This window comes from Orcinus orca, chromosome 20, assembly GCF_937001465.1.
Source record: "Orcinus orca chromosome 20, mOrcOrc1.1, whole genome shotgun sequence".
Taxonomy (NCBI): Eukaryota; Metazoa; Chordata; class Mammalia; order Artiodactyla; family Delphinidae; genus Orcinus; species Orcinus orca.
The window spans coordinates 38,903,601-38,919,005 of NC_064578.1; the positions used below are offsets into that span (position 1 = coordinate 38,903,601).

At 34.3% G+C, this 15,405-nt stretch overlaps 1 protein-coding gene across 2 annotated transcripts in view; it reads left to right on the top strand.

Annotated features, from left to right (window-relative positions):
- URI1 (URI1 prefoldin like chaperone) overlaps nucleotides 1-15,405 on the top strand; it is a 66,637-nt gene that overhangs the window by 34,980 nt on the left and 16,252 nt on the right. For both annotated transcript variants that reach the window (XM_004284862.3, XM_033415006.2), the window contains 2 exons: nucleotides 3,885-3,963; nucleotides 5,020-5,155. In XM_004284862.3, coding sequence (XP_004284910.1) covers nucleotides 3,885-3,963; nucleotides 5,020-5,155 — 215 coding nt within the window. The remainder of the gene's footprint in view (nucleotides 1-3,884; nucleotides 3,964-5,019; nucleotides 5,156-15,405) is intronic.

Sequence of the window (15,405 nt, forward strand, 5' to 3'; positions counted from 1 at the left end):
AAATTAAAAACTTAAAAGCATTAACTCTGCCCCAGATCAGCCCGAATATTAATACTAATGTAAAGCCCTTTCCCTTTTTTCCCTTTAAGCATCTCTTTGTGTTTTCTGCTTTTTTGTTTAGGATATTAGGTAAAGAGAATGATAGAGAAGATTTTTTTAAAATGGGCTTAATGTCTATTTTCTGCCTATTCCAACTTCATACATTAAAGTGAAAATTAACAAAATTTTATTTCAGTGATTTGTTTTATTTTCCTTTTTTATTATTGAAAGCTGGAAATTGGAGTCTTTAATCACTTGTCTCAAAGAAGGGATGTAGAACTTTTTCTTTTGCTTTACAAAGATTTTCTTTTATCCTTTGCATTTAAGAAGAGGACTAAAAATAAGGAGTTCCTCTCATATTTCTCCCATCTCCTTTTTTAATATTCTATTATGAAAATCTTCAAACATACAGAAAAATTGAAAGAATTAAATAGATGAACCTTGATCACATATCTATCCATACCTCAACGCTTAATCCGTTTTTTTATGATGCATTTGACAGTAAATTGTGGACATCTGCATACTTCACCTATAACTACTTGAGCATACACATCATTTAACTTACTGTCTCTCATACTTTTTTTTTGCTGTACATGGGCCTCTGACTGTTGTGGCCTCTCCCGTTGCGGAGCACAGGCTCCGGTCGCGCAGGCTCAGCGGCCATGGCTCACGGGCGCAGCCCCTCTGCGGCACGTGGGATCTTCCCGGACCGGGGCACGAACCCCTGTCCCCTGCATCGGCAGGCAGACTCTCAACCACTGTGCCACCAGGGAAGCCCTCTCATACTTTTTATAACCTTTTTCTCATGAGATCTGTCCTGATCTTCATCCTTAAAGTTAAGGCTAGTTTGTAGTTATGTCCTTTTTTTTGCTGCTTCTTTTTAATAACAATAGATGCTTCTCAGGAGGCTTTCATTATATTATAGCACATGATTAGCAAGACTCAAAAGAAGATTATAAAAGTTTCTTATATGCTGTATAGCAGTGCTTTAGTTCTTATTTTCTGTAAGGAACATTGCATGAGGATGTCTGATGCAAATTAAATCTTATTTATTGGATAATTCTTTTAAATTAAGAATTGAAGGCTGAACCTAATCTGTAAGGATCAGATATGGTGAAGCCAAACAAAGAGGTCTATATAGAATCAGTAGGCTTGAGAGGTTTATCGTAACTATATCTGGGTTTTATTTTCTATTTGAAAAAAAATTATTTTAAGCAGTCCCTTCTTTGACTACATATTTTACAGTCTCTAAAAATTTAGTTATATATTTCTCAGTGGTAAAATAGAAAAACATCTATTCAATTTTGGTACAAATAAAGATAGGTACAACCTTCCATAGCACATTAGTTCTTAGAATCATTTTTGTGTTTTCTGTTTTATAGGCTTTGTGATCTTTAATGGGATTATTTAAGCCCTGAGTATGAGAGGGACTATTTGGAGATAACTGTTTGACCAGGCACTTGATGCTGGATATTTCCACTAGTGGGAATTTCTCCCAAAGACACTGCTTGACTCCTACTTGCCTCCCTTCAAAAAGGATTTCTGCATGAGCTGCTTTTTAAATTATCTTCTCCTTTCTTTTTGTATTTTTAGAAAACAATTCAAAATTTAGAAATAGCAACTCCAGTCTTAAACTGTTCTCCAATATGTCCACATTTTTGTTCTAGAGAGAATTATTGATAAGTTTAAAACTGAATATACGTGCTTTGGAAAAATACTGATATTGATCTCTTGTAGCACCTTGATTGAACCTACTGTTCTTTTAATATATAAAAGAGATGTTTTGTTAGAAGTCCCCCTCCTTTCAGGTGTATTTACCGGAATAGTATATATTGAATGCTAACTTGAATACTAGCTGTTTAACAATTGTAGGAACATTTAGACATCTAAGCATTTGTAAAATTACTTATCTAAAACTGCTAGTGTTTGTAGATTTAATATTGAGTTCACTGTGTGCAGGTATTGTGTCACATCAGATCTTTATGGACAGTATCCCATTTATTACTTGCGCCAATCCTGTTTCCAAAAGCTTCCTGAATTGTTACATTTAGCTATACTTTTAGCAGTAAGTTGTGCTATTTGTGTCAAATTGAATGAATTTGACAAAGTAGAATTATTTTAGTGGGTAATATAGTCTTTCTTTAAAATTTTAGAATTGGTGTTTTTTTGATACTTCATGGAAAAAGGGTCATTGGATGCTCAATGTAGGTGTTCAGTGCTGGGCAGGGTGTTAGACCGTTTATATTTAGTCCTCTTTGAATCTGTGCGATAGTTAGGCATTATTCCAATTTTACCATTGAAGATACTAAGACTAGGGTTAATTTGTTTATGTTAAGTGATGAATCTGGGATTGACCCTCTGGTCTGACTTCAAAGCCATGTTCTTTCTGGTATATAGCCCTGTTCATGAAGTTTCCTAACATTTTATTCATATAAAAATGTATCCAGAAGGATCATTTTTGCCTTAAACACATTTTATGTTTATTTATAAAAAAGGATTCGAGAAGAAATTCTTTAAAAAGCACTAGAACATTAGAAAATGAAAAGCCTTGCTTGAAAGAATACAGGTCAGAAGACCATGTTAAGGTCATTGCTTATTGCTTACCTCTTCTTGATAGAGTAGATCTAATTTCTCTTAAATGTGTGGTTTTTTCCATTTTCCTTCTGTTTTCTCTTTTGTAAGAGGAAAATGTTGATAAGTGACATTTACTGCAGGAATATTTTAGGATGAATGACAATGTATATGTGAAATTCCTTGATATTTTTAAGACTAAATGGGATGATTTTTATTATGTTACTGTTGCTTTAGGGGAGCGAAGGAGTAAACTGAAACCAATTCCATGGTTTTTATAAAGCAGCCATTTTTATTATCTGGAGAGTGATTATCTATGCTGCAATTTATTCTAATTTTAATTCGACAATATCTACATGTTCTTTTAAATTACTTGCTGAAATGATGAGTTTTTTGTTTTTGTTATTTTTAAAAATTGAGACCACCACCCGTCTGCTTTAAGAAAATTTCAGTGCTCTGGTTTTGCTTGCAGCCTGCAGCCTAGCAGGCAACCCTTAGGAAACCTCATATCCAGAGAAGGTTTGAAAAGAGGTATCTCATTGTAGGGCTATTCAGTTCCAGCAGGTGTGAGAACTGAGTAGGGTTCACAGTGTGGAAACATATGACCATTTCTGCTCTTACAGAGTTACATCCTTTAGTGGTTTGAAATTACTTTATTTAGGTAGTTCTGTTTAGATAAAACATGGAACAGACACCAAGGCCCAATCGAAATGCTTTTTATATTACCTCTACCTAATTTCTTTTAGTCCCTGATTGATTGTCTCTCACCTTAATAACATTAGTATGAGTAACTGAAGGGTTGATGACTGTACCACATTTTTCAACCTAAAGTTTTCCGAGGAGAACTGAAGCATCTGATCATATTTTGTGTTCGTGATTTCTATTCCAAAAACAGTGTTTATTCACTCAAAAGCTTTTATCAACTCTTCTTCCTTCATCTTGAGCCCGTGTCCCTCCAAACTCACTGTCTCCCTTAATTTCCAAATCTTGTTTAATTCAGATGATCCTCTACCTTAGGAAACACTAATTTTCAAGATGTGTGTGTCCTACATCTAAAAGCTAATGTCCCTGAGAGTCTTAATTCTTTGATAAATGTATGGTGGAATAATGCTGTTGCTAAATTTTGTAAAAACACGATTTTAAAATTAAAAAATACTTTAATCTTTAAATTGCTAAAATTAGGTGTTTGATTAGCTTGTCTTATGATACATAGGCTACTTGAGGAATTGTTAATTTGTGTATTAATTTAGTATTTGGTATTTTTTTGTCAACAGGAAGAAAGTAGATAATGACTATAATGCCCTTGAAGAAAGACTCAGTACCTTGCCTGATAAGTTGTCTTATAATATCATGGTATGTTTGGTGTATTTCTTTTAAAGTAATATGTTGTTTTTGTAAAGATATTAACTGTGTAGAGTAAAAAGATGTTTCTTTGCTTTATGTGTATTGATTCACAAATTGCCTTCCTGATGGCCTCGATCAGAGGTAGCTACCATAGTAAGGAAGGTTTATTTTTGTTTTACTTTATAATAATACACTAATTGTAGTAATAGTTGGTATGTACTTTGCCTTTTTTCAGATTTATATTAAATTATCATGTTATTATGGCATAAATGTTAGCATAAAATTTGACATATTTGGTATGCAAATTTACTATGTTAGAAAACTAATTGCAACAGAAATATGGCATGTAGTCATTTCCTGTTAGCCAGGGCAGGAATAGACCATAATGTTGTGTAATTCACAGAATTAAACCCTAGAACATTGATTTTATATAAAAAGGTGCTGCTGATTTTTGTTTTGCATGATGTTTCATATCAACATAGCAGTCTGTTCGTGAGCCCTGAATTAGATTCTTTCATTGCATAAATATTCTTTTTCATAAAGACTGTGTTCTTAATTAAATTAGCCCAAATATTTTGAAAATATATTGTTCTTTATTATACCAGCTCAAATATTTCATAAATTTTGTAAACCCTTTAAAGCTGTGTATATGTTAATTCCTGTTTCGCTCAAAAAAGAGACTGTTTTCTCAGAAATAATTTTCAGTTTTTAAAAATCAAAGTTATTCTTTATTAACTTAACATTTTATTTCTAGTTTGCTTTCATTTAGATTTATGAATGAGCAAAAAATATAAACATTCGGAAGCAACACTAATTTCTCTGAAAGCTATATGTAAATATGCTCTTTTCTTGTTTTAATGTTGATTTATTAACCTAAAACAACTTTCTATAGGTTTTCCCAGTGAAATTTTAATATAATGTTAAATTTCCATGAAATTGACATTTTATTTTTCCTAGTGTAGAGATAAAAAGGACCTTCACACAGAGCTTTTAATGGTGCTTTATAAAATGTAGTTTTTAGTGTTTTTAATTTTTTTGACCCCCCCCTTTTTTTTTAAACAATAGGTACCATTTGGCCCCTTTGCCTTCATGCCAGGAAAACTTGTCCATACTAATGAAGTCACTGTTTTACTTGGGGACAATTGGTTTGCAAAATGTTCAGCAAAGCAGGCTGTGGGCTTAGTTGAGCACCGGAAAGAACGTATGTACCAATTATAAATGATGTTTCTTTGCTGGATGTGTATTGGTTCACAAAGTGCCACGCTGATGGACTGTTTGCTATTAAAAGTACCTTCCATTGATTTATTAGATAAATATAACAAATATCCAGGCTATTTGTGATTCTTTCGAATTGGAGGTAGTTTGAGCAGATCCAGCGTTTGAGAATGTGGTCTGGAGAATGGAACATCTGGTTGGAAATGTCACCCACATTAGTATGTTTTCGGAAATTACTAAGTGTAAAAGTTATCACATATGGTTTTGTAGGTAGAAGTTGGATAGGTATAAGAATTGGGGTCATTTGATATTTTATAATTGGTTTGTTTTAGATGCTTTTCATAGACTTACTTCTGCTTTTTAATACTTTAGCACAGAGAAGGAATTTACTTCCTTCTCCTTCTCCTTATTGAACTAAGATAAATACCTATTTGCAAAAGTAGAAACAGTTCTTACCATGCGTTTTGGTTTGGAAGAGGTTACATTTCCATTTTACAGAAGAAAAGGCCAGGTGGGGAGAGATGCTACCTAAAATGTCACCCTTAAACTTAAGTGGTTTGAGGTTTCTGCCTCATTTTATTGAGCTAGTTCTCGTTTTCTTTATCTGTGATATTGTTTATTGATTTATACATACACACACACACACGTTGTGTATTTGGATGGGTTGGCTTGGGTGCTAGCTTAGTTGCATTTTAAAATTAGGTTTATTTAATATCTAATCTATGTTCTTATTTCTGTAATAGCATACTTAAATTGATAGTATAATATCACCCCTACCTGATTTTTAGCCTTCTAGTTAAATATGCATCTGAAAATAAATTTTTGAGGCTCCTTCTGTATAAATGAGGTCATGTAGATAGAAAGCAGCTGAGTTTTCTAAAGCTGAAATTATTTCACTTATACATGAGTGGGTACTAGTTGGAGAACTCATTTACTCAGTGAAAATTCTGGAATCTATATTTGGAGACTAATTGCAAATCAACTCCTATAAGTTTATAATTGATATATATTTTGATCTTTTGTGCCACTAATCAGAATCTTATTGTTTGGCTTGTGTATAATTTCTGGCGATGATAATTCTTTTGGCATTACTACATTAAAGTAAGTCATGTATATTAGAGCAAAGAGAATGGGCATAATTCTTTAAAGGCCTTTCTTAATGGTGAAGGCTTTCTTTATCTACTGGGGTAACTCTGCTGATATGAAATCAGTTCATTGTCTTTTGAAGTTTGTTCACTTTGATTTTCATATGGATATTTCAGCAAAGAAATCTTTAGAATCAATTTGACTTATATTAATGGAAGAATACTTTTAATAGAATAGAACAGAACTCTAGAATAGCAAAATATTTTTTGGTAAATCACTTTCCAGTGTTAAATACGGTTTTAGGAAGTGACCAAAATGATGACTTTTGGGGTCAATATTTATCTAAAATAATTTTCAGAATGCATAAATAATAAATCATGTTTGAGAATCTGTTTTGGTAAATGAATTCTAAAAAGTTATCACACAGTTTTATAATAATTTATAATAACTGAAGAAATTGTTCAGGCATATTATTGTACTTAACATTTATTAAGAAAAGATACTTCATTTTTCTTAAGGCAGGAGAAATAAAGCAGGTTAAACATACCTACCTCAGTGTCAACAGAGTAATTGGGGAAGGTTGAAGGGAGGTCATTGCATGTTTAAAAAGTAATCAAAATACAGGACAAAATGGATTTAACACAACAATAAAAGGATTCAGAGGTGGTGACTCAGAGGAAGATCATTTGTAAGAGGAAGATGGCAAGCTCAGTGTCCTACCCTTTTGCTCACATCTGGCATTTGGCCATTTAACATGAATATGACCAGCTTTTTAAAGTTTTTTATTTTTTAAAATTACCAGAGCAAAGTTGACTTTTTATTTGGTATACAGTTCTGTGAGTTACAACACTTGTAAAGATTTGTTTCACCAGCACCACAATCAGGAAACAGAATAGGATACAGGATATACCTTAGTTAGGACATGGGACCACACCAAAAACTCTCTCAATGTTTCCCTTTTGTGGTCACACCCTACCTCTACCCCTAAGACCTGACAACCACTGATCTGTCACCTTTTCTAGAATGTCATATAAGTGGAAACATGCACTAGGTAACCTTCTGAGACTTCTTTCACTCACCATAATGCCTCATTTAGGTTGTTCTGTGTAGGAAAAGTTCATTCCTTTTTATTGCCGAGTAGTGTTCCATTACATGCATGTACCACAGGTTTTCTATTTATCTATTGAAGGACATTTGGGTTTGCTTCCAGTGTTTTGGCATTTACAAACAGAGTTGCTATAAACCTTTTTGTACAGGTTTTTATGTGACCATAAATTTTCTTTGCTGTTGCAAAATACCTGTTGTTTTCTTTTAGTGTCTTCGTCTGGCTGGCCTCATAGAAAGTATTCCTTCCTTTTCACTATTTTGAAAGAGTTTAAGAATTGGTGTTAATTCTTCTTTGTTTGGTAGAATTCATCTGTGAAGCCATCTGTTCTGGGCTTTTTGTTTTTTGGCTGTGTTGGATCTTTTTTTTTTTTGGCTGTGTTGGGTCTTCGTTGTGGGCTCTTCATTGTGGCATGTGGGCTTCTCTAGTTGTATTGCTCAGGCTCTAGAGTATGGGGGCTCAGTAGTTGCGGCACATGGGCTTAGTTGCGGTATGTGGGATCTTAGTTCCCCGACCAGGGATTGAACCCGGGCCCCCTGCATTGGGAGCATGGAGTCTTAACCACTGGACCACTGGGGAAGTCTCTGTTCTGGGCTTTTCATTGTTGGGAGGTTTTTGATTATTGATTCAATCTCCTTACTTGTTCTAGGTCTACTCAGATTTTGTGTTTCTTCTCATTTCAGTTTTAGTAGTCCGTATGTTTCTAGGAATTTGTCTATCTAGGTTATTCAGTTTGTTGGAATTCAACTGTTTGCGGTATTCCTTTATAACCCTGTTTCTGTAAAATAAGTAGTGTTGTCTCACTTTTCTTTTTGTTTTTTTTAATTTAGCTTTTTATTTAAGATTCTGCTTTTTATTCTTCCTCCTGCAGGTTTACAGCATATTTCATTTCAGGTTCTATATGTGATTATAAAGTCATCTCTACTTTTATTTCCGGTTTTAGTGACTTTAGTCTCTCTTTTTCTTAGTCAGTCTAGGTAAAGACTTGTCAGTTTTGTTTGTCGTCTCAAAGAACCAGCTTTTATTTTTGATTTTCCCCTGTTGTTTTTCCATTCTATATTTTGTTTATTTCTACTCTAATCTTTGTTATTCCTTCCTTCTGCTTGCTTTGGATATAGTTTATTATTCTTTTTCAAGTTTCTTAAAGCATACAGTTAGGTTATGATTTGAGATCTTTTTTTTAATGTAGTTGTTTACAGGTATAAATCTCTCTCAGCATTGCTTTCTCTGTGTCCTATAAATTTTAGTGTATTGTTTTCATTTTTGTTGATCTCAAGGTATTTTCTAATTTGCTTTGTGATTTCTACTTTGACCTATTGCTTAATTCAGTGTTTTGTTAAATTTCCATGTGTTTGTGAATTTTTCAGTTTGCCTTCTGTTGTTGGTTTCTGATTTCATTCCATTTTGATTGGAAAAAATACTTTGTGTGGTTTCAATCTTGTGAAAATTTTTAAAGACTTGTTTTTTGACCTATCACATGGTCTTTCTTGGAGAATGTTCCATGTTTCCGTTAGAAGAATATGTATTCTGCTCCTATTGGGTGGAATGTTCTGTATGTATCTGTTAGGTCTAGTTGTTTTATAGTGCTGTCAAAGTCCTCTTTCCTTAATCATTCTCCTTTCTGGTTCTTCTGTCCTTTATTGTAAGTGGGATATTGACATCTCCAATTCTTACTGCAGAACTGCTTGAATTGTGTCAATTTTTGCTTCATATATTTGAGGCTCTGTTGTTAGGTGTGTGTATTTTTGTAATTTTATTCTTTATTTTAAATTTTTATTGAAGTATAGATGATTTACAGTGTTGTCTTAATTTTTGTTGTACAGCAGTGTGATTCAGTTACACATGTATATTCTTTTTCATATTCTTTTCCATAATGGTTTATCACAGGATATTGAATATAGGTCCCTGTGTTATACTGTAGGACCTTGTTGTTTATCCATCCTATGTATAATATTGGGTTGGCCAAAAAGTTCGTTTGGGTTTTTCTGTAACATCTTATGGGAAAACCCAAATGAACTTTTTGGCCAACTCAGTAGTTTGCATCTGCAATCCCAAATTCCCAATCCTTCCCTCCCCCACTCCCCCTCCGCCTTGACAACCACAAGTTTGTTCTCTATATCTGTGATTCTGTTTTCTACCTATGTCCATGTATGTCGTATTTTAGATTCCACATGTAAGTGATATCATATGGCATTTGTTGTTCTCTTTCTGACTGACTTCGCTTAGTATGATAATCTCTTGCTCCATCTGTGTTGCTACAAATGGCATTATTTCATTCTTCTTTTATGGCTGAGTAATATTCCATTGTATGTATATACCACATCTTTATCCATTCATCTGTCAGTGGACATTTAGATTGTTTCCACGTCTTGGCTATTGTAAATAGTGATGCTGTGAATATAGAGGTGCATGTATCTTTTCGAATTTTAGTTTTGTCTGGATATATATGTCCAGGAGTGGGATTGCTGGATCATATAGCAACTCTGTTTTTAGTTTTTTGAGGAACCTCCATACTGTTTTTTCCGTAGTGGCTGCACCAATTTACATTCCCACCAACAGTGTGGGAGGGTTCCTTTTTCTCCACACCCCCTTCAGCGTTGTTGTTTGTAGACTTTTTGATGTTGGCCATTCTGACCAGCGTGAGGTGGTACGTCATTGTCGTTTTGATTTGCATTTCTCTAATAATTAGCGACGATGAGCATCTTTTCATGTGCCTATTGGCTATCTGTATCTCTTCTTTGGAGACCTAAGTAGGTCTTCAGCCCATTTTTTGATTGGGTTGTTTGTTTTTTTGTTATTGAGTCATATGAGCTGGTTATATATTTTGGAAATTAAGCTCTTGTCACTTGCATCACTTACAAATGTTTTCTCCCAGTGCATAGGTTGTCTTTTTGTTTTGTTTATGGTTTCCTTTGCTGTGCAAAAGCTTCTAAGATTAGGTTCCATTTGTTTATTTTTGCTTTTATTTCTGTTGCCTTGGGAGACTGACCTAAGAAAACATTGTTACGATTTATGTCAGGGAATGTTTGCCTATGTTCTCTTCTAGGAGTTTGATGGTGTCATGTCTTGTATTTAAGTCTTTAAGCCATTTTGAGTCTAGTTTTGTGTATGGTGTGAGGGTGTGTTCTAACTTTATTGATTTGCACGCGGCTGTCTAACTTTCCCAGCACCACTTGCTGAAGAGACTGTCTTTTCCCCACTGTATATTCTTGCCTCTTTTGTCAAAGATTGACCATATGTCTGTGGGTTTATTTCTCGGCTATTTTGTCCATTGAACCATATGTCTTTTTTTGTGCCAGTACCACGCTGTTTTGATTATTGTAGCTTTGCAGTATTTTGTTTTTGTTTTTTTTTTGTAGTACACGGGCCTCTCACTGTTGTGGCCTCTCCCGTTGCGGAGCACAGGCTCCGGACGTGCAGGCTCAGAGGCCATGGCTCACTGGCCCAGCCGCTCCGCGGCATGTGGGATCTTCCCGGACCGGGGCACGAACCCGTGGCCCCTGCATCGGCAGGTGGACTCTCAACCACTGTGCCACCAGGGAAGCCCAGCTTTGCAGTATTGTTTGAATTCTGGAAGGGTTATGCCTCCTGCTTTGTTCTTTTTCTTCAGGATTGCTTTGGCAATTCTGCGTCTTTTATGATTCCATATAAAATTTAGGATTATTTGTTCTAGTTCTGTGAAAAGTATCATGGGTAGTTTGATGGGGATTGCATTAAATCTTGCTTTGGGTAGCATGGCCATTTTAACAATATTAATTCTTCCAATCCAAGAGCATGGGTTATCTTTCCATTTCTTTGGGGTTATCTTTTCATTTTTTTGGAACCGTCTTCAGCTTCCTTTATTAATGTTTTGTAGTTCTCAGCATACAAGGCTTTTACCTCCTTGGTGAGGTTTATTTCTCAGTATATAATTGTATTCTTGATAGATTGAACCTTTTATCAATATAAAATACCCCTTGTCTGTTGTAACCTTTTTTGACTTATTTTGTCTCATATTAGTGTAGCCACTCCAGTTCTTTCTTGTTACTCTTTGCATGGAATATCTTTTCCATACTTTTGCTTTCAACCTATGTGTGTCCTGAGAAGTAAAGTGAATCTCTTTTTGACAGCATATAGTTGGATCTTGTTTTTTTTTTTTTCCCCCCCAATCCATTCTCCTAATCTGTGCCTTCCTACTCCATGGTACTTTAATACATTTACATTTATAGTAACTATTTATAGGGCATTGCCATTTTATTATATTTTGGTATGTCTTATAGCTTTTGTACCTCATTTCCTTCATTCTGCCTTCTTTTGTGTTTAGTTGATTTTTTTGTAGTGAAGTGTTTTGATTCCCTTCTCATTATCTTTATTGATAGTTTATAGGTATTTTGATTGTGGTTACCATGGAGATTACTTACAACATCCTAAGGTTATAGCAATGTATTTTGAACTGATTCTAGCTTAACTTCAATCACTTAGAAAAAAAGCTGTTTTTGTATAGCTCTGTTCCCCCCTTTATATTATTGATGTAACAGATTATATCTTTATATTGTATACCGATTAACATAGATTTGTAATGATTTTTTTATGCGTTTCTCTTTTACATCCTGTAGCAAATAAAAAGTGGAGTTACAGACCATAATGACAGTAATACTATTTTAAATTTTTGCCCACGTTTACCTTACCAGAGATCTTTACATGTTCATATGGATTCTAGTTATTGTCTAGTGGCTTTTCATTTCAACCTAAAGAATTCCCTTTAGTTTTTCTTGTAGGGCAGGTGTAATGATAAGGAACTCCTTTAACTTCTGTTTACCTGGAAATGTCTTAATTTATCCATCACGTCTGAAGGGCAGTTTTTAATCTCTCAGTACTTTAAGTATTTCAGCCCACTGGAGTTCTGACTTCCAAGGTTTCCGTTGAGATCTCTGCTGATATTCTCATTGAGGATCCCTTATATGTGATGAGTTTTTTTCTTGGTGCTTTGAAGATTCTCTCTTTGTCTTTCAAAAGTTCGATTATATGTCTTGCTGTAGGTCTAATTGGGTTTATTCTACCTGGAATTAGTTGAGCTTTTTGGATTTGTATCAATAGATTCATGTCTGGGCAAATTCAAGAGTTGTTCGGCCATTATTTTTTCAAATAATCTCTTTGCCACCTTCTGTCTCTTCTCCTTTTGCAACTCCCTTAATGCATATATTAATCCACTTGATATGTCCCATAAATCCCTTAGGTTCAGTTCACTTTCCTTCATTTTTTTTCTTTCTGTTCCTTAGACTTGATAATGTCAAATGTCTGTAATCTTCAAGTTCACTGATGTTTTTCTTCTGCTTGCTCAAATATGTTGTTGACCCCTCTAGTGAATTTTTCAATTCAGTTATTATATTTTTCAGCTCCAGAATTTCTGTTTGGGCCCTTTTTATAATTTCTCTTTGTGGGTATTTTCACTTTGTTCATACACTGTTTTTAAAATTTCCTTTAGCTCTTTGAGCATAGGAGAGCAGTTGTTTTAAAGTCCTTTTCTAGTACATCTGATGCCTATGTTTCTTCAGGGACAGTTTCTAGAGATTTATTTTGTTCTTTTGAATGGTCCATGCTTTCCTGTTTACTGTGTGCTTTTTTGATATTTTGATGAAAGTTGGGCATTTGAAAACACAACCACCTCTCCCAGTCTTTGCAGAGTGGTGAGAAGGACCTTCACTAATAAGCTAGGCATTCTTTAAGCCTTTGTATCAACCCAAAGTGAAAAGTTTTGTCTTTTGTGTATTTTCTGAGCATGTCTTTCCTGGGTCTGTGTATGGATTTTTGATTTCCCTATATACATGGCTGCTTTTGAATATTTTACTTTGCCAAAGATTGTCACCTCAACTTCTCTTTGCAGCCTCAGGATGTATGTTATATGGCTCAACCTCTAATCTCTTGCCCTAGACATCTGCAGGACTGTAGTCCTCCTGCAGCTTTCAACAGCAGTGCCAGCTAATTTCTTCCCCCTGAGGCCTGGTTTAGGTGAGACAGATACCAGTTTTTCAGACAGCCCTCAAACTGGTTAGAATGTTGCAAATACAGTCTAGTTTGTTCTCTGTGGTTCAAGGCAGGAATCTGGGCTGCCACCTTCTCCAGACCAAAACTGCTCCACACTAGGGAGTGGGTGGGGAAAGGCAAGTAAAAATGCCATGAAATTTCCTGCCATTTTGACTGTGGCTTTTTCTTGTTTGGGTGTTTGCATGGTTGTAGACCTTTGACTGTTTTCCAGAGCCCCTCTAAGATATTTTAGTTAGTTTTTGTGTTTTTGGTGTTTTTCGGTGAGGCAGGGAAAGCTTGAAGCTTCTTAGTCTGTAATTTTGCTCCTTGTTATTTTAAAGGAAGATTTTATTTTCCTTTGAGCATAGGAAACTTCTGAGCAGGTTTGTAGTGAGTAAACGTAGTGAGTGATTAACTGGAGGAAGGAAGGAATGAGAAGATCCTGGGGGTGATGAGATTCAAAGCATAGAAAATGTAGCTTTGGAAAATATCGATGAAGAGAAAGAAGCAAGATTAGGTGAAGAATATTTGGGTTGAAGACGTTAGACTAAAATCTTCATAGTAATAAAGTCACGTTTATTTGTTCAGAAGTAGGAGAGGTTAGGATCTTGAAGTGCATGTGGACTATGTATTACGGGAAATGTGATATGGCCATCAACAAACTTTTATGATTCATCTTATGAGGCAATATGTGTATTCTTTAGTATCTTCAGTGAGGCATATCTTAAATACATTAGTATTTTGTTACAGAGTATATGATTTTTGGTTTTATATTCAGAATAAACATAAATAGCTTTAAAACATCATATACCTTAAAACATATAATAAAAAAGTAGTATCCTTCTCTGTTCCTCTCTGCTCCCAGTTCCCATTCTCTAGAGGTATTTCTTTTAGTCTTTAGGCTAATCTTTTGCTTTGCTCTTTTTATGCATATTTCCCAAGTACTTTGCATATTCTGTTTTCTTGATTTTTTTCCCCAATTTTATGTAGTATCTACTAGTTGCCTGCGTATAATTAAAGGGGAACATTTAGCTCATGTTCTTCTCCCTGTTCTTCAATCATTTTAATATTTTTTATTACAATTTTTGTTTAATCAGTGTTCATTCTTAGATATAATTCCATTTCCATTCTTGAACAGCCTTTCATTTGAAGTTTACTACTTTTTTTTTGTTTGTTGCATAATGTTATGTATCTATCACTAATTCAACCAAACACTTTCATTTTATTCTTAGAGACTTCTTTACTGGAGTCCTTCATATTTGCTCCCATCTTGAATTTCAAAGAATGGCTATCTTCCTGGTGTCCTCCTTTATCACTGTACCATATCTTTGCCTCTTATTTATTCCCATTTCTTGGTTCCTATAGCATCTCCTTTCAAGTTTTAGCTTTTAGTAACTTTCTAGGAAGGTATGTGGGAGATACATTTTTTGAAATTTTGCAGGTCTGAAAATATTTTTTATACTCCTGCTTTTTGTAACTAGTCTATTTAGAATTTGAAGTTTAAACAATTTTGAAGGTCTTCTGTCTTATGGTTGCTAGTAAAAAACTGATGCCATTTTCTTTCCTTTGTATGTGACTTGTTTTTTCTCCTTAGAAATTTTAGGTTCCTGTCTTATTCCCCATGATCTGAAATGCCACAGTGATATATACCTTGTGTAGAGTTTTAAAAATTCATTTGCTAGGTGTTTGGTGGGACCTTTCAGTATGGAGATTCATGCCCTACAATTTTGGGAAATTTTTAATATTATTTCTTTGAAAATTTTTTTCTCTTGTCCATCTCTTTATCTTTGTTATAATTTTTTACCTGATTTCTTCTATTTTATGTTTGGAATCATGGAATGATTTTTTTTTTTTTCCTGCACATTTTAATTACAAGGAGCTCTGTTTTTTGTTCATTTATTTGTTTTTCTGTTGTCCTTTGAATGTTTCTTTGGCATAGATACTATTGTTTCGTGGATATAAAAATCTTTTTTTAGTATTTTAGAGTTTTTTCTTTTAGAGTTTTCTTCATGCATTGCCTTTGTTTTTTGTTCCTTTCATAT